Source organism: Erythrolamprus reginae, chromosome Z, assembly GCF_031021105.1.
Source record: "Erythrolamprus reginae isolate rEryReg1 chromosome Z, rEryReg1.hap1, whole genome shotgun sequence".
Taxonomy (NCBI): Eukaryota; Metazoa; Chordata; class Lepidosauria; order Squamata; family Dipsadidae; genus Erythrolamprus; species Erythrolamprus reginae.
This window is the reverse complement of record NC_091963.1, coordinates 92,336,123-92,361,035: the sequence shown is the minus strand read 5'-3', so window position 1 is coordinate 92,361,035 and position 24,913 is coordinate 92,336,123. Positions and strand designations below refer to the sequence as shown.

General features: G+C 40.4%; 1 protein-coding gene across 2 annotated transcripts; it reads left to right on the top strand.

Annotated features, from left to right (window-relative positions):
• The first annotated feature begins 497 nt into the window (after positions 1 to 497).
• Positions 498 to 16,754, top strand: LOC139153264 (UDP-glucuronosyltransferase 2A1-like). 2 transcript variants are annotated; one of them, XM_070726985.1, is made up of 7 exons: positions 498 to 569; positions 852 to 1,741; positions 6,401 to 6,549; positions 14,312 to 14,458; positions 15,115 to 15,202; positions 15,298 to 15,517; positions 16,152 to 16,754. In XM_070726985.1, the coding sequence occupies exons 2-7, from the start codon at positions 973 to 975 to the stop codon at positions 16,429 to 16,431; spliced, it is 1,653 nt and encodes a 550-aa protein (XP_070583086.1). In that variant the 5' UTR covers positions 498 to 569; positions 852 to 972; the 3' UTR covers positions 16,432 to 16,754. The 2 variants fall into 2 exon arrangements, with proteins under 2 accessions (XP_070583086.1, XP_070583087.1); XM_070726986.1 differs by having other exon boundaries at positions 499 to 569; positions 14,312 to 14,443; positions 16,152 to 16,753.
• Positions 16,755 to 24,913: the final 8,159 nt, after the last annotated feature.

The window sequence follows — 24,913 nt, the reverse complement described above, 5'->3', positions numbered from 1 at the left end:
TAAAACTGAAATCTCCTGTTTCTATAGCAAGAAGCAAATCTGTAGACAGAATTGAATTTATTCTGGTTTTTCTTATGGTGCAAATTTGACACATTCAATTTGTCATACTGTGGATTTTTAAACCAGTTGTCATTATATGTACTCTGATGTACATTTCTCTAAATGGGCATTTTTGTTTGTAATTTAAATTTTGTCTAATATAATTATAATTTTATACTTCATTTTCAAAAATTTAAATAATTTTGTATAGATTTTTCCTAGTTAAGTAATCAGCTTTTGGAAAAATGCAAGTTTGATGAATTTTAGATATGACTGATAATTAAATTTCAGTTTCCATTAAATAATAATTGGCTTTAGTAGACAGTCTTAAATTTTTCGTATTCATAAATGTTTAATGTCTTGTAAAAATCTTGCAATGATTTATTTATTTTTACCCAATCATTTACTGAGTTGTTAATAAATTTCTTGTAATAATTCTAAAGAGTTACAAAGTTTTAATTGCTGTGGTTGACTGCTCCTCCTTATTGGAGCTTTCTAAAGATAATCACTATCTATTACCTTCTTAAAAGGTAGGATCTAATATTCATTTTTTGTCCCCCATCCCCACCCTGGGAAAAAAAGCCTTTATCAGTCCCTGAAATAAATCAATCCTTTGGTTGTATAGTTTAAAGAGAAAGGAGCTGGAGGTTCAAAGTTCAATATTATCACCTAGCTCATCTGTATTGGTATTTAAAGAGTAGATTATTCATGTTTATTGGATGAGAGTAAAGTTATTTTATTGATTTTGTAATATAAAGGTAAATGTTTACTGAAATTGTGATGTAGTGAAAAGTGTTGTTTCTTTACTCCAGAAATTGTCCTTAAAGAATAGCATTTGACTACATGTTTTAAAAAACCGAATTTATCCAGCTGGTTAAGGACAGGAATCTTTCTGAAGAAATTATTCATAGAGGAAGAATCTGTGAAGAAAATATGGCTGCCCAAGAAAAGGTTATAGTGACTTCAAAGTCAGTAAGATCAACTGCAATAAAAATTGTCATCTCCTTATTAATGGCTCAGGTAATGCTGATAGGAAATGTTTTGTGTGGACATGTGCTTATTTGGCCAACAGATGCCAGCCATTGGCTAAATATTAAAATAATAATTCAGGAACTGATAAACAGAGATCATCAAGTCAGCATCCTGGTTCCAACAACAGCTCTCTTCATCACACCTGAAGATATTTCAGCTGCCAATTTTGAAATATATTCTGTTCCCTTTACAAAGGAAGAGTTGAATTCTTTGATCATGGATATGATAAAGTTGTGGTGGAATAACAAACCATCTGTTGCAACCTTTTATAGATTTTATCAGGAACTAGGGAAATGGATGGAGAAAGTAAATAAACTCAATAGGCAAATGTGTGAGGCAGTTCTATCTAATCAAGAACTCATGTCTAAGCTAAAGAAAGCTAAATATGATGTGCTTCTTTCTGATCCTGTTTTGCAATGTGGTGATTTGATTGCTTTGAAGCTGAACATCCCATTCATGTACACGCTTAGGTTCTCTCCAGCCTCAACAGTGGAGAGACACTGTGGAAAAATGCCTGCCCCCCCTTCTTATGTTCCAGCTGCTTTATCTGAGTTCACAGACAAATTGTCATTTGGAGAAAGGATAAAAAATATTATCTCTTACTACATTCAAGACTATGTTTTCCAAAAATATTGGAGGGAATGGGATTCCTACTACAGCCAAGTTTTGGGTAAGTCAATTTTATTCATTTATTTACTTCCCAAGTATCATTGGCAAGGCTTTCAATATTGAAGGAAAACAGTTGGATTAAAAGAATTTTCATAAAGCAGAATTGGAGAAGTCTTATTCTGAAGATACAAATTAAACACATTGCTGCAGATTAGAATAGATATGCCTGTCAATCCTACTTGTGTTATATTGGCTAGGGTTGATGGAATTGTAAAAGATGTGGGAGGAAAAAAATTAAGGTAGATAATTTTATTGACTGACTATAATTTTATTTGAGCTAGTTCGGTATTTTTTTGTATTGAAAAAATAGATGAGATACTCTTTTTATTTCAGAGGTGTCAAAATGGCATTTGTGCTGATATGATCAAAACTTCATTTGTATTATATAGATGTAAAACACATAAAAACATGCAAATCCATCTACTCATTGTGGCCACCATTTTGATCTTATACATCGAGCATCCCTTTGTTCCTTTTGTTTTTTTATTCTTCCATCCCTCTAGGTTCTATTTTTGGCCAAACATGGTAGTGAGGCTATTATATCAGACCTAGAGATATAATTCTTATGGAAATTCACGAGTCTTGTAAAATGAATGTACCATCTCACTTTAAATTTGGGGTCTGCATACTTATTTTACTGTTTAATAAATAAAATTAAACATAAAAGAGAGGGCCAGCTGAATATAATGTATTTAGTAACAATTATAATTTCCCTTCTTCCTGTATAAAATAATAGCATCTTGTTATTAGAACAATTAGTTCTGTTCTGACATGTTGGGCAAAACTGATAAGATATGGATAATCTCATACAAAGATAGAAAAACAATATGTCCCTATCTTCTTCAACTATTAGTTGTACAGTGATCCCTCGATTTTCGCGATCTCGTTCTTCGCGAAACGCTATATCGCGATTTTTCCACCCGATGATGTCACTCTCTTCCTTCCTTTCTCATCTTTCTTTCTCTCTCTCTTTCTCTATCTTGCTTCTTCCTCTCTCTCTCTTCCTCCCTCTCTCATCTCTTTCTTTCCTTCTCTCTCTTTCTCTATCTCTCCCCCTCTTGCTGGCGGGCGGCGGGCGGGCGAGCGGGCGAGCGGGGGCATCAGCGAGGAGCCGGGGTTTCCCCTTTGTGTGGGTGGCGGGGAAACCACGATCTTCGTCTGCTCGCTGCTGCTGCAGCAGCAGCGAGCAGACGAAGATCGGGGTTTGCCCGCCGCCCACGCAAAGGGGAAAGCCCGATTCGGCTCCTCGCTGCTGCCGCCAAGCAGTTCAGCTGCTGGGCGGCCGCAGCAGCAGCGAGCAGACGAAGATCGGGGTTTCCCCGCCGCCCACACAAAGGGGAAAGCCCGATTCGGCTCCTCGCTGCTGCCGCTGAGCAGATCAGCTGCTGGGCGGCCGCAGCAGCAGCGAACAGACGAAGATCCGGGTTTCCCCGCCGCCCACGCAAAGGGGAAAGCCCGATTCGGCTCCACGCTGCTGCCGCCGAGCAGATCAGCTGCTGGGCGGCCGCAGCAGCAGCGAGCAGACGAAGATCCGGGTTTCCCCGCCGCCCACGCAAAGGGGAAAGCCCGATTTGGCTCCTCGCTGCTGCCGCCGAGCAGATCAGCTGCTGGGCGGCCGCAGCAGCAGCGAGCAGACGAAGATCCGGGTTTCCCCGCCGCCCACGCAAACTCCACCATCTGCGCATGCACGGCCATGGAAAAAGGGCGCGCATGCGCAGATGGTGTTTTTACTTCCGCAACCCTACATCGCGAAAAATCGATTATCGCGAGGGGTCTTGGAACGGAACCCTCGCGATAATCGAGGGATCACTGTATTTATGTTAATAGTAGTGGCCTTACAACACAAGGCATACCTCTAATTCCGTGTTTGGTAGGGTTAGATAACTGTTTTGCCTATCTTTCTTTCAGATTGTTGTTTTGAATTTTGTCCTTTATTTCACTTAAATCATCCTCTAGGAAAAAAGAGGCAATTTTAGTATTTGGCCATACAATTGGTCAAAAAGTAACTCAGAGCACTGAAAAGTATCCCGAGATTGGAGGCTATCATTCTTCAAATACCAGTTAAATCAAAACTGCCACAGATCATTAGCAGGCTAATTGGGGCAGGCAATAATTGGAAGTCAAGAAAAACTTAAAGGACTAGAGATTACTTGCCTTTGACCTGGGGAGTTGACTTATGTTTCCGTCTCTAGGATATTTTTCCATAGCCATGTTGGAAATGAACTTGCTTAATCTTCTTAGGAGGAAAAAAGACATTTGAAGCTTCAGGTCACTAAAACCTATCCAAATATTAAGATATTTAATTGAGTTTAAAAAACACATGCTGCTGCTGCAGGAAGAACAAATTCACCTGTAAATTGCAGGAATGAGAGGACATTCAGCCCCTACCCCTTTTAAACTGTGGAGATTATTTTTTTTTGGGCTAATCACGTCATGCTCATTAGTGCTTAACTCTTCAAACTAGTTGTACTTTGAGCCAAACAGATATAAGAAAGGTACTGTACATTGAGCCATAGTTCCCTCTAAGCTGAGCAGTGAGCAATCGCTCACTTAAAAATCATCATCAACTCAGAGTTTTCCAAACCTGCCCAGAAGCCGAGAGGTAAATTTTATTATTATTTCTGTGTCACCCAGTCCCGAAGGGACTGCCGCTCAGACACTATACTTTTCCGCCCACCCCAAATTTTTTTTAGAGAGAACACTGCATTGAGCATACTGTATCTTGTTTCATTAGGAATATCTAGTGCTAACCCACTATTTAAAATGATTGCATAAGGGAGTAAAGCATGCCCTTCTGTTAAAAAGTAGCTACATAATTTGCAACTTAATGCTTTTGTTGTTCTCCTTCCCATTAATAATTATTGATATTCTTGACCACCATTATCGTTAGGAAAGAAATGGGCTAGCATAAAGAAATAGTTCAGTTTTGTTTTTGCAAGTACACACTTTTAACAGGATACAGGTTTTTCTGTCCATTTCTCATCCCATCTCAGTATGGTTTGATCCTGGTCCAGAAGCAATAAAGATTTGATTTCTGTTGTCATTAATAAACTTATCAGGTTTATTTATAAATAAATAAGAATTTTAAAAGCACTTTTAAAAAACTTTTACTATAAATTTTGCTATAAATTTGGCTCCATTTTTTTACACTTGTAAAGAATACTGGAAGAACTGAATTAAACAACTTTTTATTTTGCACAGAGTACATTTTTTCTATTAGCTTAGCTTTATCAACACATCTGGAACAATAAGAAACTTGCTCATAATTTCAGTTATTTCAATATTTGTACTAGCCAAGTTATCTAAATACGGTAACTAAACTTTTTTAAAGGACAAAAACAATGATTACACACATGCATAGGTTTATATAATTATTTATACCTATGGATTTCTGGGAATAGATACATTTTAAAAAGATCAAAGTATATGGCCTGAATATCTTCTGTTCTCTCTTGTATTGTTCATACGTTTTGATTTTCATTCACTGCTTTCATTTCTTCCTATGTTCCCAGATAACTGGGCAAGAACCTGACTTGGGCATCTCCATGGGACTGCACTTTACATTACACATTCAATTACATCATAGCTTTATAGTTTGTATTTTATGTGATTGAAGATTAATTTTGGGAATAAATGCAAGTTTCTAATTCACTGAGCACTCAGAGTTTTTTTAAAAGGGGGGGGAAATTCCTGCCATCAATTTCAGTTGCTGTTTCCTTTTTAGGTTTATCCATATTATCAATTTCCCCACCACCAGAATAGGCAAACTACTTTAGGAGAACAGAAATAGAGGGCATCACCTTCTAGTAATCCCTCATATATCATGAAAGTGTCTTCATGTCAAGTTTTTATTTGTCTCTTCTGAAAAACACTTTCTGTTTGGGTCATCTCTTTAAGCAAGCCAGTGCTTAGCATGGTCTTTGATATCTTTCATACTTTCCTATAATATTTAGCATTAATAGTAGAACATCTTTGCAAAGGGTAGAAAAAAAATTGGTTTGAAACTCAGCAGGTTTTTTTGTTATAATATTTTTTTCTTAAGTGGTTAGTTTCCCCCCTTTTAGTCCTAGAGTTCACTGTTGTTATTAATCTCCTAAGTAAATTCCACCCTCAGCACCCAGAAAGCCCAAAACATACCTTTAGTATTCTGTTTTGTTTTGTTTTTTGAGCTGCTCGTTGTGTCTATATGTACTGTACATGTACATTTGAAGTAGCACTTTATGATTGCATCACTTAGAATCCACTGCTATTTCAATTGCCATTATAATCCAAGGATCACCAATAAGCTAGCCCTTTCACAGTTATGGCTTTCCTGTTCATTTTGCTGAGTGGACCATTACAAAACTAATCTGTTCTTAATATGTAAATTCAGTACGCTCATCATGGCTAGATTGTTTTTCAAAAATTACCCAATTCTAGTGGAAGATTCCCCATCAAGAAGGTTGGCCTATTTTGGCCCTCCAGTGAACAAATTCATATTTTTGGGAAAGTACACATTTTGCTCACCCTAGATGATATGGTTTTTAAACTGTTGAGTAACATTCAGTTGAAAACATAAATGTATTGCTTTTGAATATTTCCGAAATCAACATCACTAAACCTTTTAAGTAGCAGTACAGGAAAAACAAGCAGTACCTACAATAGTACTTTCTGTCTGTAGGTAGACCCACAACACTGTGTGAAATAATGGGTAAAGCAGAAATATGGTTAATCCGAACGTACTGGGATTTTGAATTTCCACGACCTTTTCTACCAAACTTTGAATTTGTTGGAGGTCTGCACTGCCAGCCAGCCAAGCCTTTATCTGAGGTAATTATATCCTTCACTTTTGATCTGGTAATAACAAAGCTTTTTCAAAGGAAGTGCAATAAGGAAAAAAAGAAATAGCATTTTTTTCTTTAAATTGTGGATTTTCTTCTTTGTCTGAGATAGCTGTGGAACTGAAAATACAGGGAGCCATAGTCTGATATTACAAACTACTAGCATCGTAATGATTGAAAAACAGAAATGGATTGGAAATGAGGTCTCAATAGTGGGTCAAAACGAAAGGTCTTGTTCAATGAGTTCTGGACCACTCTTGAAGACCTAAAAAAAACACATTAGGGATAGATCGTCATAGAGAAAAATCTATTTATATGGTTGTTAAGAGTCAATACTGACTTGATAGCATATAATTCCACTTTTGCTTAGATCCACACATATTCTCTGTGTTAGTAAATCCCATTTCTTTATATAACTCAAATTCTGATGCATTATTATTATTTACTAATTGTTCTGTCTGGGTGCCCCCAGACTTCAACACCAACTGGAAAAAGCAGCCAGACATGCTGGTAAAAGCAAAAGCACTTTATAGTTTGAAAAATAAACACAGAGAAAAACCTGTTCTTCCCAACAGGCAGGCTATGAGACTTCACAGCAGAGTCCTGATGGCCAGACAATACAGCAGACTTCTTGCTGGCACACCCACCACTGTAGAGAATAAGACCCACACCTTTCCCCCCCAAGGTTTCAGTATTCAAAGTCACAAACCAGAATTCCAAGACGCCAAAGATCACAGCCAGGTCCCAGGACTCCCAAAGATAATACTCCACAAGCCAGGAAGGGTGGGTCTGCCTTTTCAGCCTTTCCAGAGAGCACCACACCCAAACCCAGCTGTTGCCTCTTTAGTGCTGAAAGTACCTGGCTAATTGTCCCCTTCGTTGTGTTGCTCTTCTCTGCCGGAGATCGATTATTGCTTGTGCATTTTCATCTAAGGAATCCAGGCTGCTTGCTGGGGAGAGCTCCCTCTCGGGGAACTCTGGCTGTCCTCCCTCTCCCTCAGCCTGAGATTCCTCCTCCCCGTCTGCCTGAACCTCCTGTTCCTCATCCTCCCCCTCTGAGCAGGAAGCCGGCAGAGGATCAGCCGTTCCCTGAGGGGCCTCAGACGGAATCACAACAACTAATAAATCAAAATAGGATGATCTGCATGTAGTTCTGCATTACAAGTAGTCCTTGACTCACAACAAATCATTTATTGACTGTTCAAAGTTACAATGGCACTAAAAAAAGGGACATGACTATTTTTCAAACTTGCAACAATTGCAACATCCCTGTGATCATGAAATCAAAATTCAGATGCTTGGCAAGTGACTCATATTTATGACAGTCGCATTAGGCAAAGTGTTGGCTCTTCTATGACATGTGGAGTTCAACTCCCAGAATTCCTGGGTATAATTTTTTTTATTATTTTTCACACCTTACAGAGATTCCAATTTACATACCTCAAATTAAAATATAATACAATACAATATCAAATGCCAAATTCTTAATCAAATTAATCAAATTTTTCTAATTATTTATCCAATTTATTCTGGTATATATCATTCATCCTTTCCAAATACTATCATCCGGATTTTAGATATTGCGCTTCACTTTCATTTTTATTTAAAGTGCTATAGCTATCTAAATTTCTCTTGGCTATTTGCTATTTTTCATAACTGTGCCATCGTGCTTCAGTCCCTTTCTAGTGTTCTTAGTAAACATATTCCTACTTTCATTTGAAAAAACCCTAATTTTATTGTGAGTGACCTTAACAATAGAAATATCCGAATTTACTTCTCTTTAAAAACCCAGGATGGATGGGGTGGATGCCATCTGGACCCATTGCCTTATTTATCTTTAATCGTTCAAGTTCTTCTAAGACATTGTCTTCTAAGATCACTGGAACTGAATCCGTACAGCTGGAAGCAATGCTATATCCATCTATAGTATTATATTGTAAGGTGTCTTTTGAGAAAACTGAATAGAAGTAGCTATAGAAATGGTCAGCGATCTCCTTATTCCCATCAATGCATGTATTATTCTCGATACTAAGCTTCGTGATGCTGCAGTTTTTCTTCTTCCTATCACTAATATATCTGAAGAAGGTTTTATCCCCCTCAAAAGAGGAAGAAATTTGACAATTTCTTCCCCTTTTGAGGCTTTAGCAGCATATATTATCTGTTTCGCCTCCTTCTGTCTCATTTTATACACCTCTCTATCAGCTATACTTCCAGACTCTTTATACCTCCTATAGGCAGCCTTTTTTTTTCATTGACTATAGCCCTTACATCATTGCTAAACCATAGCGGTTTCTTCTTCCTTTTACCTTTAGTTATTTGCCTTACATACAGTCCAGTGGCTTTTAAGATGGCCTTTTTAAATACAGTCCACTGGGTGCTCGCTCCTGCCATTTTATCCCTCCCCTTTAATTCATTATTTAAATATTCCCCCATTGCATTAAAATTTGTTTTTCTGAAATCCAATACTTTGGTTGCAGTATAGGTTTGCTCACAATCAGTTTTTACATCAAACCACAAACTTAGATGGTCACTGCAACCTAAATTTTCTCCCATCTTAACCTCTGAAACCCAATTCCCATTCGTAAAGACTAAATCTAGAATATTCTCCTCTCTAGTCAGTGTCTTAACCAGCTGTGCCAGAGCTGCTCCTGTAAAGGCCTCTACTATATTCTTACTTTTGCATGTAAGGGCACTGGGGATATTCCAGTCAACATCAGGCATGTTGAAATCACCCATAACCACAATATCTCCCTTTACTGCCATTTGGGTAGTTTCATTCACCATCTTGTTGTCATATTTCTCAGATTGCCCTGGAGGCCTATACAGTAGATCAACCCAATTCTAATGACAGAACCTTCTTTATTTTGCATGCAAACCCAGAGAGTCTCCAGATTTTTACATGTATTTTGAATTAGTGTTGTTTTTAAACTTTCCTTAACATAAATGGCTACTCCACCTCCCCTTCTCTCTATTCTATCCTTCCTATACAGTGTATATCCTGGTATAGATATTTCCCATTCATTAGAATCCTTGAACCATGTCTCAGTTATGGCAACCAGATCCAAATTATCTCTAGATATTATGGCCATTAACTCACAGAACTTGTTGCTCAAGCTTCCAGTATTCGTGCACATTACCCGAAGAACATTATTTTCATTATTAGTTTGCCCCTTATCATCAACAACTACATCTATTTTTGCCCCTTATCATCAACAACTACATCTATTTTATTTGCAGCTCCCTTTTCATAAGCTTCTAGAAACTGATTTATCCTCATTGGTCGGGGACAGAAATCATCCACATCAGTTACATCTCTGTCCCCTTTACCTAGTTTAAATGCCTGTCCAAAAAGGTTCTGAACTCCTCACCGAGCACCTGGCTACCTCTGTATGATGGATGCAAACCATCCCTCTTAAACAACTCCCTATTAGACCACCTACTGACATCATGACTTACATAGCCAAAACTTTCAGCTTTACACCACTGCCTTAACCACACATTAAACTCTCTGATACAAGTTGTTTTATCCTCCTGGCCACAAACCGGTAACACCTCTGAGAAAGTCACTGAATCAGTTATTTTGCCCAGCTCCACGCGTAGACATTGGAAATCTCTTTTTACTACATTAACATTTCTCTGGGACAAATCATTTGTACCAAGATGCACCAAGTTTGGCTGCAGGTTTGTGGTCTGCTCCTGTGTTTATGGTGTTTGTCAGTTTGCTTTGTGTGCAATGTTGTGGTTTGGCTTCTGGGTGGTAGTTGTATTTGGTCTGCAGGGTTGGTGTGGGTTTGGGTCAGGTGGGAGTGATTGGTGGTGGTATCCTGTGTTGTTCTGGGTCTGGTTTCAGTTTGCATGGCTAGGATATGTTTGTTGATGAGGGCTGGTTTCCAGATGTCTGGTAGGTGGGAGGTATTATCACTTTTATTCATATTGTGGGGATGTTTTTCTATTTCAATGGCTTCCATGATTATTTTTTTGTTATAATGTTCAATTTTGGAAATTAATTTAGTTTTTCCAAAGTCAATTTATTAAACTAAATTTATTTTTTCCAATTGATATCATGGTAATTGAAGTCCCCCATTACTATTGTAGTGTGTTTCCTACATGTTTGTTAGTTGATTGGCAAAAAGGATGTCTATTTTTTCTGCTTGATTGGGTGGCCTATAGTATACATCAGAGCCCTCAAACTTTTAAAAGAGGATTCCCTTGCCCGCCACAACCAGATGCTTTTTTCCTTTCCAGACCAGCTTCAAGCAAACTGTCCACAAACTTCAACAACTCTGCCTGTACTGCTTGCTTGGAGCTTCTCTGGAATGGAAAAAAATGCAGCCGAATTAGGTGGGACTCGCTCCACCCGTGTCCCTACCAACGGGTCTCCCTATGTAGCCTCCCCACTGAACTATCCCAGTGTTCACTCATCCAAAAGGAGTCTGTCCCCATCTCTTCCCAGTGGCTGGCCCTTCACCCCCCTCTGCACCCAGGTAGTGGTTGAGTAGCAGCATCTTGTTAGTCTTGGGGGGATGTACAGAGCTGGTAACAGCGGTGCACATCCCAGCTCCTTCCGAATGGGTTTCTCTACATAGCTCCCTGCTGAACTACTTCAGTGTTCACCAACCCAGAAGGAGCCCACCCCACAAACTCTTCTGAACACCCAATTCTTCACCTGTTTGAAGGGACCTGTATGGGAAGAGTCCTGCCTAATTCAGCTATGTTTCCCCCCCCAGACAAGCTCCAAGTAAGCAGTGCAGGCAGAATGCGAGAGCTGCTGACATTTGTGCGCAGCTTACTTGGAGCTGGTCTGAAAGGAAAAATAACAGCCAAATTAGGCAGGACTTGTCCCACCCAGGTCCCTCCAAACAGGTGAAGAATTGGGCATTCAGAAGAGTTTGGGAGAGTGGGCTCCTTTTGGGTTGGTGAACACTGAAGTAGTTCAGCAGGGAGGCTATGCAGAGAAACCCATTCGGAGGGACCTGGATGAGGCAAGTCCATGGCTATGCATTCGGGCTTCTCTGGCTGCCAAGGTGTGGGAGAGAGATGACGGAGTGAACTGCTGCTGGCCAGGAAAAAATGGTTCCAGAGGGGAGGATCCCAGGCATGGCCATGCGTTCAGAGCATTCCTGACCTGCAGCAACTCTGTCATTCCCCCCCCCCCCCACAATCTTGGCAGCTGGAGAAGTTATGAACACCCTTCCACCAGTGGTTCCCAGCAAGGATTCCAGGCATGGCAGCAGTTGTTTTCCACCCCCACCCCCCACCTCACCAGACTTAGAAGCTCTGAATGCCTTTCCATGCATGGTATCCTCCCCACTGAGAACCGCTGGTGGTTTCCAGGAAGGATGAGCCCAGGCTATGGGATCATCTGCACAGGTAGCCCATCACCACCACCCCACCATCACTGGCTGCTCATTCACCAGTGCTTCGGACTGCCTGGGGCCACCCAAGAAGTCTGCGTGGGCATGGAGGGAGGGAAGCATGGCTTGTTTTGCTCCTTTAGGAAGTAGCCACTAGGATCTCCTCTCTGCATCTTTTGGCACATGCATCTGCTGGTGGTCTTGGCACTTGCATGAGTACCAGAAACCAGACCAACTGGCCAGCGTGCATACACAAACAGAAAGATCACCTTCCTGGAGCATGCAATGTGCAATGGGCACCTGTTGTTCCAGTACACCTGAAAACAAGCTGGTGCACTAGAATCCAGAAGAGCAAGGGGTGATGGCTTCATCTGCCCAGAGAAATGGCTCTGCATGCCATGTCTGGTGTGCATGCCATAATTTCGCCATCACAGGTAGAGATTCTCCTGCTTGATCAAGGAGTTGGACCAGGAGTGGGCTAGTGCCTGGACAGGGGGTATAACACAGTGGGGTAGTGAAAATGGAGCTCCACCACAGAACACCCAATTTTCACTGAAAGATGTTGAAAGAAAATGCAGGGCATCCTGCATAAGCCACTCCCAGTGTGGTAGTAAAAATTTGGTAGCCCTTCATTGGGCTGGACTACAAGATCTCTAAGGTCCTTCCAACTTATTGCTATTCTCTTTCTTCTGCTTCCTTCCAAAGCAAATTACAGTGATACCTTGTCTTACAAATTTAATTGGTTCCAGAACGAGGTTTGTAAGGTGAAAAGTTCGTAAGACATAACTATGTTTCCCTTCGGAATCAATGGAAAAGCGATTAATGCGTACAAGCCCAAAATTCACCCCTTTTACCAGCTGAAGTGCCCGTTTTTGCACTGGTGGGATTCCCCTGCAGCATCGCAAAATCCAGAGATGGGGTTTCCCATGTAGGGGAGCCTCAGGGGAATCCCACCAGCATGAAAACAGGCACTTCGGCTGGCAATGGAAGTCCGGAGGTGGGGTTTCCCAGCAAGGGAAGTCTCAGCAAAATCGCAACATCACAAATGCTACGATTTCGCTGAGGCTTCCCTCGCTAGGAAACCCCACCTCCGGACTTGCATTGCCAGCTGAAGCGCCTGTTTTCATGCTGGTGGGATTCACCTGCAGCATTGCAAAATCCAGAGATGGGGTTTCCCATGGAGGGGAGCCTCGGGGGAATCCCACCAACGTAAAAATGGGCACTTCGGCTGGCAACGGGAGTCCGGAGGTGGGGCATCTCAGCAGCAGCGGCGGGTTCGTAAGGTGAAAATAGTTCAGAAGAAGAGGCAAAAAAATCTTAAACCCCGGATTCGTATCTTGAAAAGTTCGTATGATGACTGAGGGGTTCGTAAGACAAGGTATCACTGTACTGCACATAGGTTTTTTTCCTAGTCCATTACATTATATTATGAATAAAAATTATGTCGTTTAAGTCAGTGTTTCCTAACCTGTTTTGAGCCGCGGCACATTATTCACATTTACAAAATCCTGGGGAACATTGAGCGGGGGGGGGGGCTAAAAAAAGTTTGGACAAAAAAGTCTCTCTTCCTCCCTTTTGCTCTTTCTCTCCCTCTTTCTCTCTCTTCCTTCCTTCCTCTTTCCCCCCCTCTCTCCATCCCTCTTTGTTTCTCCCTTCCTCTTTTTTGCTCTTTCTCTCTCCCTCCTTCCCCCCTTTCTATCTCTCTTTTGCTTTCTCTCTTTCTCTCTCCCCCTCTCTCTCCCTCTCTCTCTCCCTCTCTTGCTGTCTCTTTTTCTCTCTTGCTATCTCTCTCTTTCTTTCTCTTTCTCATACACCACGCCGCAGCAGCGGCATTGGGCAGTAGCTGTGGGGCGGCGGCAGGGTGGTCAGCTGTGAGGCACACACACACACACACACACAAGGGGGGAGGAGACAGGGATGAAAAATAGTAATAATAGTAATAGATTTTGGTTTTGTTTTATTATTAATTTCTTTTAATAAAAAAGAAGGGAATTTTTTTCTTATTTATTTATTTATTTATTTATACATACATACATACATACATACATACTTCTATGCTGCCCAGACCCAAAGGGACTGCCGCTCAGACACTATTCTTTTCCGCCCACACTGAAAAAAAATTAGAGGGAACATTGGTTGCAGCTGCCGGAAAACTTGGAAGGCGCAAAGAAGGAAGCTCCGCTTCCGGTCTCACAACTTTTTGCTCTTCGCACTCTCAGCAAAAAGTTGCGAGACCAGAAGCTGAGCTTCCTTCTTCGCGGCACACCTGACCATGTCTCGCGGCACACTGGTTGGGAAACACTAGTTTAAGTAATAATCATGGCCAATGGAAAAAATATGTAATATTTCATGCAATGATAAAGAGATCTGATTCTTTCTTCTCTATGCTTTTAACAGGAAATGGAAAATTTTGTACAGAGTTCAGGTGAACATGGTGTTGTAATATTTTCCCTTGGTTCACTGGTTCAAAATTTAACAGAAGAAAAAAATAATATAATTGCATCAGCACTCAGCCAGATTCCACAGAAGGTCAGTCTCCTAGGTGTAAATAACATACACAAAGTTTTGTGAGGAAGAACACTTTTTGAAAATCCCAGAAATGTGTTCCTTTTCTTTTCTAATAAACCACTGATTTACTGATTTACAAAGGATGCATATATTTTATAATTTTCATTTAACTGAACTGTGTCTAAAATTTTCTTATCCTGATAACTTCCAATGTCTTTGGAGTGTGACAATTTGGAACATGTCCATTTCCAACTGATTTTATATAACTTAATTCTTCCTGAAAATTTCTACAATACTAAGGAGGGGATTGCATTTGCTCTGTTAAACTCATGTTTTCTATTAATGATAAAGACACAAGAAATACATCTATACAAATCTAGTTATACAACATAAATATTTTAAATGCATGTAGGATTCAAAACAAGAATTACTAGTAAACTGAGTCCACTATTTTATTTTCATAAAAAAGAATGGCATGTAATTTTATTTATTTATTGCATTTAACTTATCTTGTAAACCCTTGGAGTTTCAGCAATTTCACAAGAATGCAACATCAAAAGATCCATGACCCAATTCAATCCTCCAAACCAAAACAAATTAGAAAACCTGAAATTCATGAGCAAGGAAAAAATCTAACATTCTGTTTGCTATTTGGACTACATGGAAGAGCATTCCAATTATTTTTACCCTAGGTTATTTGGCGGTATAAAGGGAAAAAGTTAGAAATGCTTGGAGCCAATACCAGAACCTATGATTGGATACCACAAAATGATCTTCTTGGTGAGACACCTTATGCTCCTTTAGACTGAGTAAAACAGTCACTTTGCTCATACCTGAAAGGATTTTGTCAGAACATTTTCATTTTTTTATTCCAGGCCATCCAAAGACCAAAGCATTTATAACACATGGCGGAACAAATGGAATTTATGAAGCCATTTACCATGCAATTCCCATAATAGGGATTCCCATATTTGCAGATCAGAGTGATAATATTATCCGTATGAAGGCGAAGGGAATGGGTGTGGAACTGGACATCCACACAATGAAAGCAGAAGATTTAGTAAATGCTGTGAATACTGTCATTCATAATGCTTTGTGAGTTGTTTATAAATTCTCTTTGGAATACAGATTATGTCTAAGATATTCATAGTACAGTAATCAATTTGCTGATTATTTTCTTTGATGTTGTGATATATTTTTTTGCAAAAATAGTAATTCTAGTTACTTTACCACTATGTTTTTTCTCAATTAGACCTAATTTTTGTTTATCTATAAAGAGATAATAGTAGAATATGTACTTTGAGCATTTTACTGGATGAATTTCCTTCCAATTATTTATGATACTTAGAACTATATGGAATTTGGAGCATCATCCTTTCCCTGATATAGAATACTTTGTTAGGTATACCTAAATTCATTGTTCTAATTGTTCTCAAAATTCTAGCCAACTTTTTGATATTGTTTATACATGAAAATGAACAGAATGCAAGTGTCATTGACGATAAAATAGTATTTTAATGGAGTATAAATTAGGGTTGGTTATAATAATAATTAAAATGATTTTGGAGTAAGAAACTAAAACAGCACTAAGCCAGTTTGAATTTTGACAAATCAGTAAATTGTTTAATGTGAAGTCCATAAGTACTTGAAGACTACAGTTCTTAAAAACAATAGAAAGCTGATTTCTGACTCCTAATTTTTTATTTTTCTGGTCCTTTAATCTTTCCAGTTTCAAGAAAAATGCTTTAAAACTATCTCAATTCCATCATGAACAACCGATAAAGCCACTAGATCGAGCTGTCTTTTGGATTGAATTTGTCATACGTCACAAAGGTGCCAAGCATTTGCGAGTAGCTGCCTATGATTTGATGTGGTATCAGTATCACAGTCTGGATGTCATAGCCTTCTTGATTGGCTGCACAATGGTTTTTGCATTCATCATTTTTAAATGCTGTTCCTATTGCTTTTGGAAATGTGGCAACATTTTACAAAAATCAAAAACAGATTAATTTTCTGCAATTCAGTTTCTAACACCTAGTTAACATAGTTTTGATCATTATTAGTACAGTAAGATTTATGTTGAATGTTTCCACGTATATACTCGAGTATAAGCCGAGTTTTTCAGCCCCAAAAATGGGCTGAAAAACCCGACCTCGGCTTATACTCGGGTCACCACAAGAGGGCGCCGGGTGACCACAAGAGGGCGCACCGCGGGAGCCCGGCAGCTGCCCTACCCTTCCCACAGCCGCGGAGCCCCCTTTTACTTCCTGCTTGGAGCTCGTGTCGGCGCCTTGCAGCTACCTTTCCTTCTCCGTTCCAGCAAAGTTGCCAGCCAACTGCTCCGACGAGAGAGGAACAGACGATGCGAAGGTGGGGGGGGGGATTCCTGCTTCATGAGTCCCCCCCCCACCTTCGCATCGTCTGTTCCTCTCTCGCGCCGTCGGAGCAGTTGGCTGGCAACTTTGCTGGAACGGAGAAGGGAAGGTACCTTCCCTTCCCACAGCCGCGTCACTCGGAGCCCCCTTTTACTTCCTGCTTGGAGCTCCTGCAGCTACGGTACTTCTCCGTTCCAGCAAAGTTGCCAGCCAACTGCTCCGACGAGAGAGGAACAGACGATGCGAAGGTGGGGGGGGGGACTCATGAAGCAGGAATCCCCCCCCCACCTTCGCATCGTCTGTTCCTCTCTCGCGCCTGGTGGCAAGCTTCCGCCACTTCCAAGCCGCATTCGCCTTCCTCCGCCGCGGCAGAAGGCGAGAGATGCCTCTTCGTGCGCTCGATCTCCGGGGGTTGGGGGCGAGCTCGGCTGGGGGGGGGGTTGGCTTCTACGTGGGGGTCCGGCTCCCGCCGCTGACGCGCCCCTCTGACGCACTAGACCTCTTGTCTGCCCGGCCCGAGGCACGAAATCGCTGCTTATGCCAGGCGGCATTGCTTGTGTTCCAGGCGAGCCGCCCGGCATAAACAGCCGGGCAGACAAGAGGTCTGGCGCTCCCACGGGGAAGCCGCCAAATGCCGTCAGAGGGGCGCGTCAGCGGCGGGACCCGGCCGCCGCCCCCCCCCCCCCCCACGTAGAAGCCAAGCCCCCCCCAGCCGAGCCTGGTGGCAAGCTCGCCCCCAACTCCCGGAGATCGAGCGCACGAAAAGGCATCTCTCGCCTTCTGCCGCGGCGGAGGAAGGCGAATGCGGCTTGGAAGCTCTTCCGCCCCCCTCCCAGCTTCCAAGCCGCATTCGCCTTCCTCCACCGCAGCAGAAGGCGAGAGATGCCTCTTCGTGCGCTCGATCTCCGGGGGTTGGGGGCGAGCTTGCCACCAGGCTCGGCTGGGGGGGGCTTGGCTTCTACGTGGGGGGGGGGCGGCGGCGGCCGGGTCCCGCCGCTGACGCGCCCCTCTGACGCGCCAGACCTCTTGTCTGCCCGGCCCGAGGCACGAAATCGCTGCTTATGCCAGGCGGCATTGCTTGTGTTCCAGGCGAGCCGCCTGGCATAAGCAGCGATTTCGTGCCTCGGGCCGGGCAGACAAGAGGTCTGGCGCTCCCACGGGGAAAAGACGGCGGCTTAAGCCCTTCCCTGTGCTCCGGAAGCCGCTGACGCGCCTCTCTGACGGCATTGAAAAGGCGCGATGCCGGAGAAGCGAGCGATCCATCCGGGAGTTCAGGACAGTTTTGCGCGAAAACGGCAGCAGGGAAAAATCAGCCGGGCTAACGGCCGCGGCTCAAAAAAGGTTGGGAAACACTGAGATAGAGAGAAAGTGAGAAAGAGAGAGTGAGAGAAAGAGGGGGAGAGAAAGAGAAAGAGGGATAGAAAGAGAGAGAGAGTGAGAGATGCTCAGTGAGCCTTTCTTTGAAGTTGCCTTTCTTTCTTTCTTTCTCTTTTTCTTTCTCTCTTTTACCTTCCCTTCCTCTATTTCTTCTTCTCTTTCTCCTTCCCACCTTCTTCCCTCCCTCCCTCCCTTCACTCATTCCTCTCTTACTCTCCCCTTTCATAGGTTTCCTTGCTTCCTTCCTCTGTTCCTGTCCCTTCCCCCTTTCTTGCTTTCTTCCTTTCTTGCTTGCTCTTTTTCTTTCTCTTTTACCTTCCCTTCCTCTATTTCTTCTTCTCTTTCTCCTTCCCACCTTCTTCCCTCCCTCCCTCCCTTCACTCATTCCTCTCTTACTCTCCCCTTTCATAGGTTTCCTTGCTTCCTTCCTCTGTTCCTGTCCCTTCCCCCTTTCTTTCTTTCTTTCTTTCTTTCTTTCTTGCTCTTTTTCTTTCTCTCTTTTACCTTCCCTTCCTCTATTTCTTCTTTTCTTTCTCCTTCCCACCCTCTTCCCTCCCTCCCTTCACTCATTCCTCTCTTACTCTCCCCTTTCATAAGTTTCCTTGCTTCCTTCCTCTGTTCCTGTCCCTTCCCTCTTTCCTTCCTTCCTTCCCACCCTCCGTCCATTCATTCACCCATTCATCTCTTGATCGCTTAAAGCTAGTTTACTGGTTTTCTTTAAAATAAATATTCTAAAACATGTCTCAATTAATGTAATTTTATTGGTTTCTATTTTTATAAGTTACCAGTAGCCACTGCATTTTCTAACCTCGGCTTATACTCGGGTCAATAAGTTTTCACAGTTTTTGTGGCAAAAATTGGTGCCTCGGCTTATACTCGGGTCGGCTTATACTCGAGTATATACGGTAATTGGATTTCATTTATACCATAAAATTTTATTTGTATGTGTAGTTAACAAATTAGGAAATTGAGCTGTAATGAGAAGTAATTTTTTTGCAAATGATTCTCTATAATTCTTTCTCTAAATCAAATTGTTTATTTAGAAATTAATATGTATAATTTTTCCCTCAAAATGCCAATTACTTGTTTAAAAATGTTAATGGAAGTATCTAATATGAGAGAATTAGGTAAGCGATTTACTTATCTTCAGCTGTCAAACACAAGTATGAAGAAAAGTCAGATTAAACGGTAATTTATAGAGATCTTTTGGTTCTGTGTTGCATTGTAGCTCTTCAGATGGACACATATTTGCTATTGTATTAAGATTAATAAACAAGAGTTAACAAGTATTTAAAAGTTGCTGCTTTCACAATAGTTTTTGTAACTTTATCAGAAAATACTTCATCTTAGACAAAAAAAGGGGCAGTTTAGATGGACCATGAAGTCTTTTTCTGCCATCTATATTCTATGTTTCTAAAAACCCTACCAAATATCTCAGAGAGCCTCCACTGGAATTCACTGTCTGTCTTGTGCAATATTCATATCAACAAATGGGCTTTACCAGTTGTAAAGGATTAGAGAGAAAATGGCAATATTACTGTTTTCTCAAGATTTAAAATATTTTTAAAAATGGATTATGTCTGTCATCTGTCATGAATACTATCACCCAAGCTAAGCTTTGCAAAACTGACAGCCTGACGTTTAGGGGAGGGGAGAAATTTAAGCATGCTAACACCAGCTTACCAACAATGAACTTCATTGTTGAAGTTAAAAACAGAAAAGCCTGTAAAACCAAAGGCCCATTACCCAAAAAAGATATCAGGACCTAATTAAATGTTTGCTGATAATAAAGGAGATTGGCCAGAGAAAAGGGAAAGTTAATTGTGTAGGGTGCATACCAAAAGCCAGAACCAGCCTCATAAACTTCTGTAACTATTTAAGTATACTCTTGGCAAAACAATGGCCCAGGATCTTTCTTTGCTGGGTGAATGAATGGTGATGTCTAACTGAATCATTTTCTTACAATTTTGAATAAAATATTTATAACAAGACACAAAAATCTTTTGCCTCCAGCAAAACCAAAACCAATTGGCTCTTTTAATTGTAATAAATTTATAATTAACTTCCACAAAATATTATTATTATAATATTTTGTGGGCTTGGCGCACCCAGAGCCACCACTTTTTTGCAACAGATCTGTTCCGCTTGGAACTCCAAGCTGTGGGGAGGGGGGAGGTGTGCAATGCCAGCAGCTTCAGGGGTGGGGGGATCCTTCTCTCAGTTCATTTTCTTACCTCTAGGTGGCTACGCCGACTTCGTCCTTAAAGGCTGGTCAGCGCCTTTTGATCTTTCTCAGGTGCAGAGAAAAGCAACTCTTTTTTGGAATTGGGGAGGGAGCTGCCTCCCGAAAACACTTCCCTTCCCTTCTCCAAATGACCCAGGCAGAGAGCAGACAGCCTCTGCTCTAGGCTTGGAGCAGAGCAGTGCAAAAAACTCTGGGAAACACCCCCCCCCCCCCGATGAAACCGAAATGGTGATCCATGCGTAATGCCAGAAACTCGGCTTCTGCGCATGGTCACAAGAAAAAGAAATACACCTCAATCAAAAGATAAAAGTAAAATGGCAGCGCCCATGGACCGGCACTAACTGAATCAGGTCACCAGCCGGTCACTACTGGTTTGGTGAAACAGGAGGAACCCATCCCTGCTTCAAGGGATGTGATGTATAGAGGAGAGAAAAGCAGTCAGTCTGTTTTCCTAGATACAGTACAGTATTTCCTTTCTGGAAGAGGATCATTTTAAATTAAGGTGTTCTTTTGAATACATGCTGTATTAAGATCAGTTAACCAATTGTTTTACTTGTTGCATGTTTACTTGTTAATGTAGCTTTGGAAGAAATTCCTCTTTCTGGCCTTTTAATGCTTTTATTTCATAAAAGAAGAAAACACCACAAAAAAGTTAAAAGAAAACACTATTTTTAATAGAAATACAAAGGGTTTTGAAGTCAGAATATTAACCCTTTCATTGATCACATCAATGCATTTTCTATATAAATTATAACTGATTTCTAATATCAGTTTGCTTCAAAAATACCCAATCACACTTTCAAATTGGTTAATCAATATTAATGTTATATTAAATGTTTTTATGAGCAATTATACATAAACAGCATTATATTCCTGTAATGACAAAATAACAAGATTGGCAAAGAATACCAGGTATTGCTGTTTTTTGTTCTATTTTAGTAGGAAAAAAGGAGAAATATTATTTATAGAACCAAAATGTCCAGAAACTTTATACGTCTAGCTTTTTCATTAGAGAATAACTATAATTTCGTAGAATATCAGGGTATTGTAATATCAGACAATTTGCTTCATCTCAGGCATAAACAAGCATTCTTTCAGGCAGTAAATTACGTACTTTCCTGAATCTGAGATTCCCATACTTTATATTTTTATGGAGTTATTAATATATATACCACAAATTTAAATACATTGGATAAGAATTAAAATTTATTTGAGAACAACCCTGACAGTGCCTCTTTTCCTATCTCATGCTATGACCTGAATGCCTGAAATGACATTGACAAATTAGTCATTAATCTTCCTTTTTTTAAGAAGCCAGAAACCATGGAATTTTATTAGCAATTTATTTAAAAAAAGAAATGGTAGCAATGTAGAATACAACAGCATTTTTGCTCAGGCATATATGCACACACACATACAGTGGACATTCTAAACAGTATGGTTAATTTGGAGAAAAAAGGTGCAAATGAGGTGATAAGACGAGCATTAAACAAAATACAATCCGAGCACAGGTTCAATAACATATTACTATTGCTTTCATTATTGAACAAGCTTTGTCTTTACAACAGAAACAGAAAAACAAAAGGCGACTGCTTCAATACTGCCATACAGCCAACTATCACACACCCAGTATTTTTGCGTACTTGATAGCAGCATTCGACGCTTACCCTCCCTCCCAAGAAATATTAAAAGCTATATGTCAAAAAACAGAGCAAAAATCATGGCAGCTAATAACCTGTATTCAAAGGAACATAAAATTAAATTATTGTTAAGATAAACATGTTGGGAAAATTCTATGTTCTTTAAATTTGTCTTCTAAATGCTGCTTAAATGAAAATATCAACTGAAAAATCAAACTTTGCATGTTTTTGGCCGAAATAAGTATTTCAGTTCACAGCTTACAGCATGCTTGGAACAGGGGCAATTATAAATTAATCTACACAATCAAGTATGATGACTTAGGAAAATAAAAGTTTACTACTTGTAAACACGCAAATATACAAGCCTTTGCTTCTTTAAGTAACTGCAATTTCACAATACATTATCTTCTGTATCTTCCTCTTTCCCCTCTGTCTCTGTCCCGATCACATATTCTTTCCCTCTCCCTCTCCCTCCCTCGTTCCCGATCCCTGTCTCTTCGATTATCTCGGGGCCGATCTCGTTCACGATCCCGCTCTCTCTCTCTCGGCCTGCTTCTCCGGCCACTGACAACTGCTTGTGTCCGACGTAGAAAGTCATCTACCCTCATGTCATAGTCATGCTATGGAAGACAGAATAAGTTTAAATATAACTATGTTTAAAATTGCAACTTATTGGATCTAAAGGGCTACCAATTATCCAGTGATAGTTCACTGTTGCAATGTTAACATATTTAATAAATTCTTAGCATGCACTAAAGACCGCTTTGATTAAGATAATAATAATCTTGCAAGTTTGAATTGTGCTACCACCCCTCTCTTATAACTAGAAGATTTAGGTAGATGTCTGTCAAGAGTTGTTTCCACCTAGTTACTACATATCTTAGGCTTAATCTATGTTTATTCTTTGGTAATGTTCCCCACTCTCCCTCAGGGCCATCTCTCTACATTCTGCAGCTTCCACATACTGATTGTTATTTTTTCTTAACTGAATTTTTTGAAATATGCTGCCTGCAAACCTTACCATATTGAGTTTTACAAATATGTAAATATATTTTCCCCCTTTCTTTTCAATTGTGTCTGATTATAGGAAACTGCATGGGCAAGTGCCGGCAGTATTTTTGCCAAGTTTTGGGAAGTGGCTTGTCATTAACTCCCAAGTAGAGCTGAGAGTGACTATTCCAAGTGACTATTCTCCCGCCTGGCTTTCTATCTAAAGTGGGATCAGAACTCATGAACTTCCGCTTTCTAGCCTGTTGCCTTAACTATTAATAAAATTGGCTCTTCTGAAACTATCTAGTTCTAGATGTTTAGCCGTAGATAAACTTATAATGAATATAATGATTTTCAATGAAATATGATATGTGCATTTTCCTAACTTGGAAAAACAATGATCCAGGCTACACTTACCACTCGCTTATCCCTGTACCGTGCATCATGTGGCATGGGATGGTGTCCTGAGTAAGGAGGGTGAGCCTGTGGAGGAGGAGCATGGTGCTGGTAGTATGGGTGATGAGGAGGCTGTTCTATACCTGGGTAAGGAGGCTAAAAATATATATATTACTTGTTATTCCAGTAATCCACTACCCCAGAACATAGCAGCATCAACAACATGTAATTCAACATTTGAGCAGTTCTGCAATAAATATCTAGGATGGTATTTGAATTGTTATGCAATTAAATGCTTCTGCAACAAGTACATTTTCACAACTGATCTCAGGAAAGCTGAAGTTATTTAGAGCATTTTCTTACAGCTATTGCTAAAAAAAGATAGCCTTAAAATCTTTTTTTTTGTAACAAGATAGAATAGGATTCAATAAATAAGAAAGATCAATCGTTTAATAAAAGTTTCAACTGAAATCACTAAAATCATTAAATCTACACCAGGACTGTGCAACAACTACAAATTTGATTTCAGACCAATTTGGACATTCTAATCAATTTTATTAAAGACCATAATTGCAAATAAAAGCATTTAAGAACAATAATAACATAAATAAAAAGCAGACCAAATAATATATTACAATTAGTAATGGATTATCAAATGGTAGTAGAATCTACCTAATTTTGCATATAGTATAACAAAATTTGGCCACATTTAGAGAAGCTACTTTGTGTTGATCTGATAACAGTAGTTATATATAAAAGGGATCAGTACTTCTGGAACGTTTTATTAGGTGAGTTACAAATTGAGACTGCGAATACTTGCAGAAGATGCAAAATAGTAGGCCAGAATCTAAAGAATTATTTATAACATTGTAAAAAAAACCATATTTGATGCAAGTCTCTCACTTCTTTAAAAGGGGGAAACTGAGTGCTCAAAAATGCGTATTTGGTCACTTAAAACCACTTTCGTTTTAGGATAATTCAAAGTATATTCCCCTACAGTGGTACCTCTACTTACGAACTCAATTCGTTCTGTGACCAGGTTCTTAAATAGAAAAGTTTGTAAGAAGAAGCAATTTTTCCCATGTAAAAGCAAATAATGTGTGTGATTGGGGAAACCACAGGGAGGGTAGAGGCCCTGTTTCCTCCCAGGAGATTCCTAGAGAGGCCCCATGGAGGCTTCTCCCCACCTTTTCCGGCCCTGTTTCTTCCCATGAGATTCCTAGAGAGGCCCCACAGAGGCTTCTCCCCGCCTTTTCTGGTTACAGTTTCGGAGGCTCAGGTTTGTAAGTGGAAAATGGTTCTTGAGAAGAGGCAAAGAAAAATCTTGAACACCCAGTTCTTATCTAGAAGTTTGTAAGTAGAAGCATTCCTAGGCAGAGGTACCACTGTATCTGGATTTTGTTTAGAAAATCACCTATCTCTCATTATTACTGAGAAATGATTAACTTTTTTAGTTTATATTATCCAT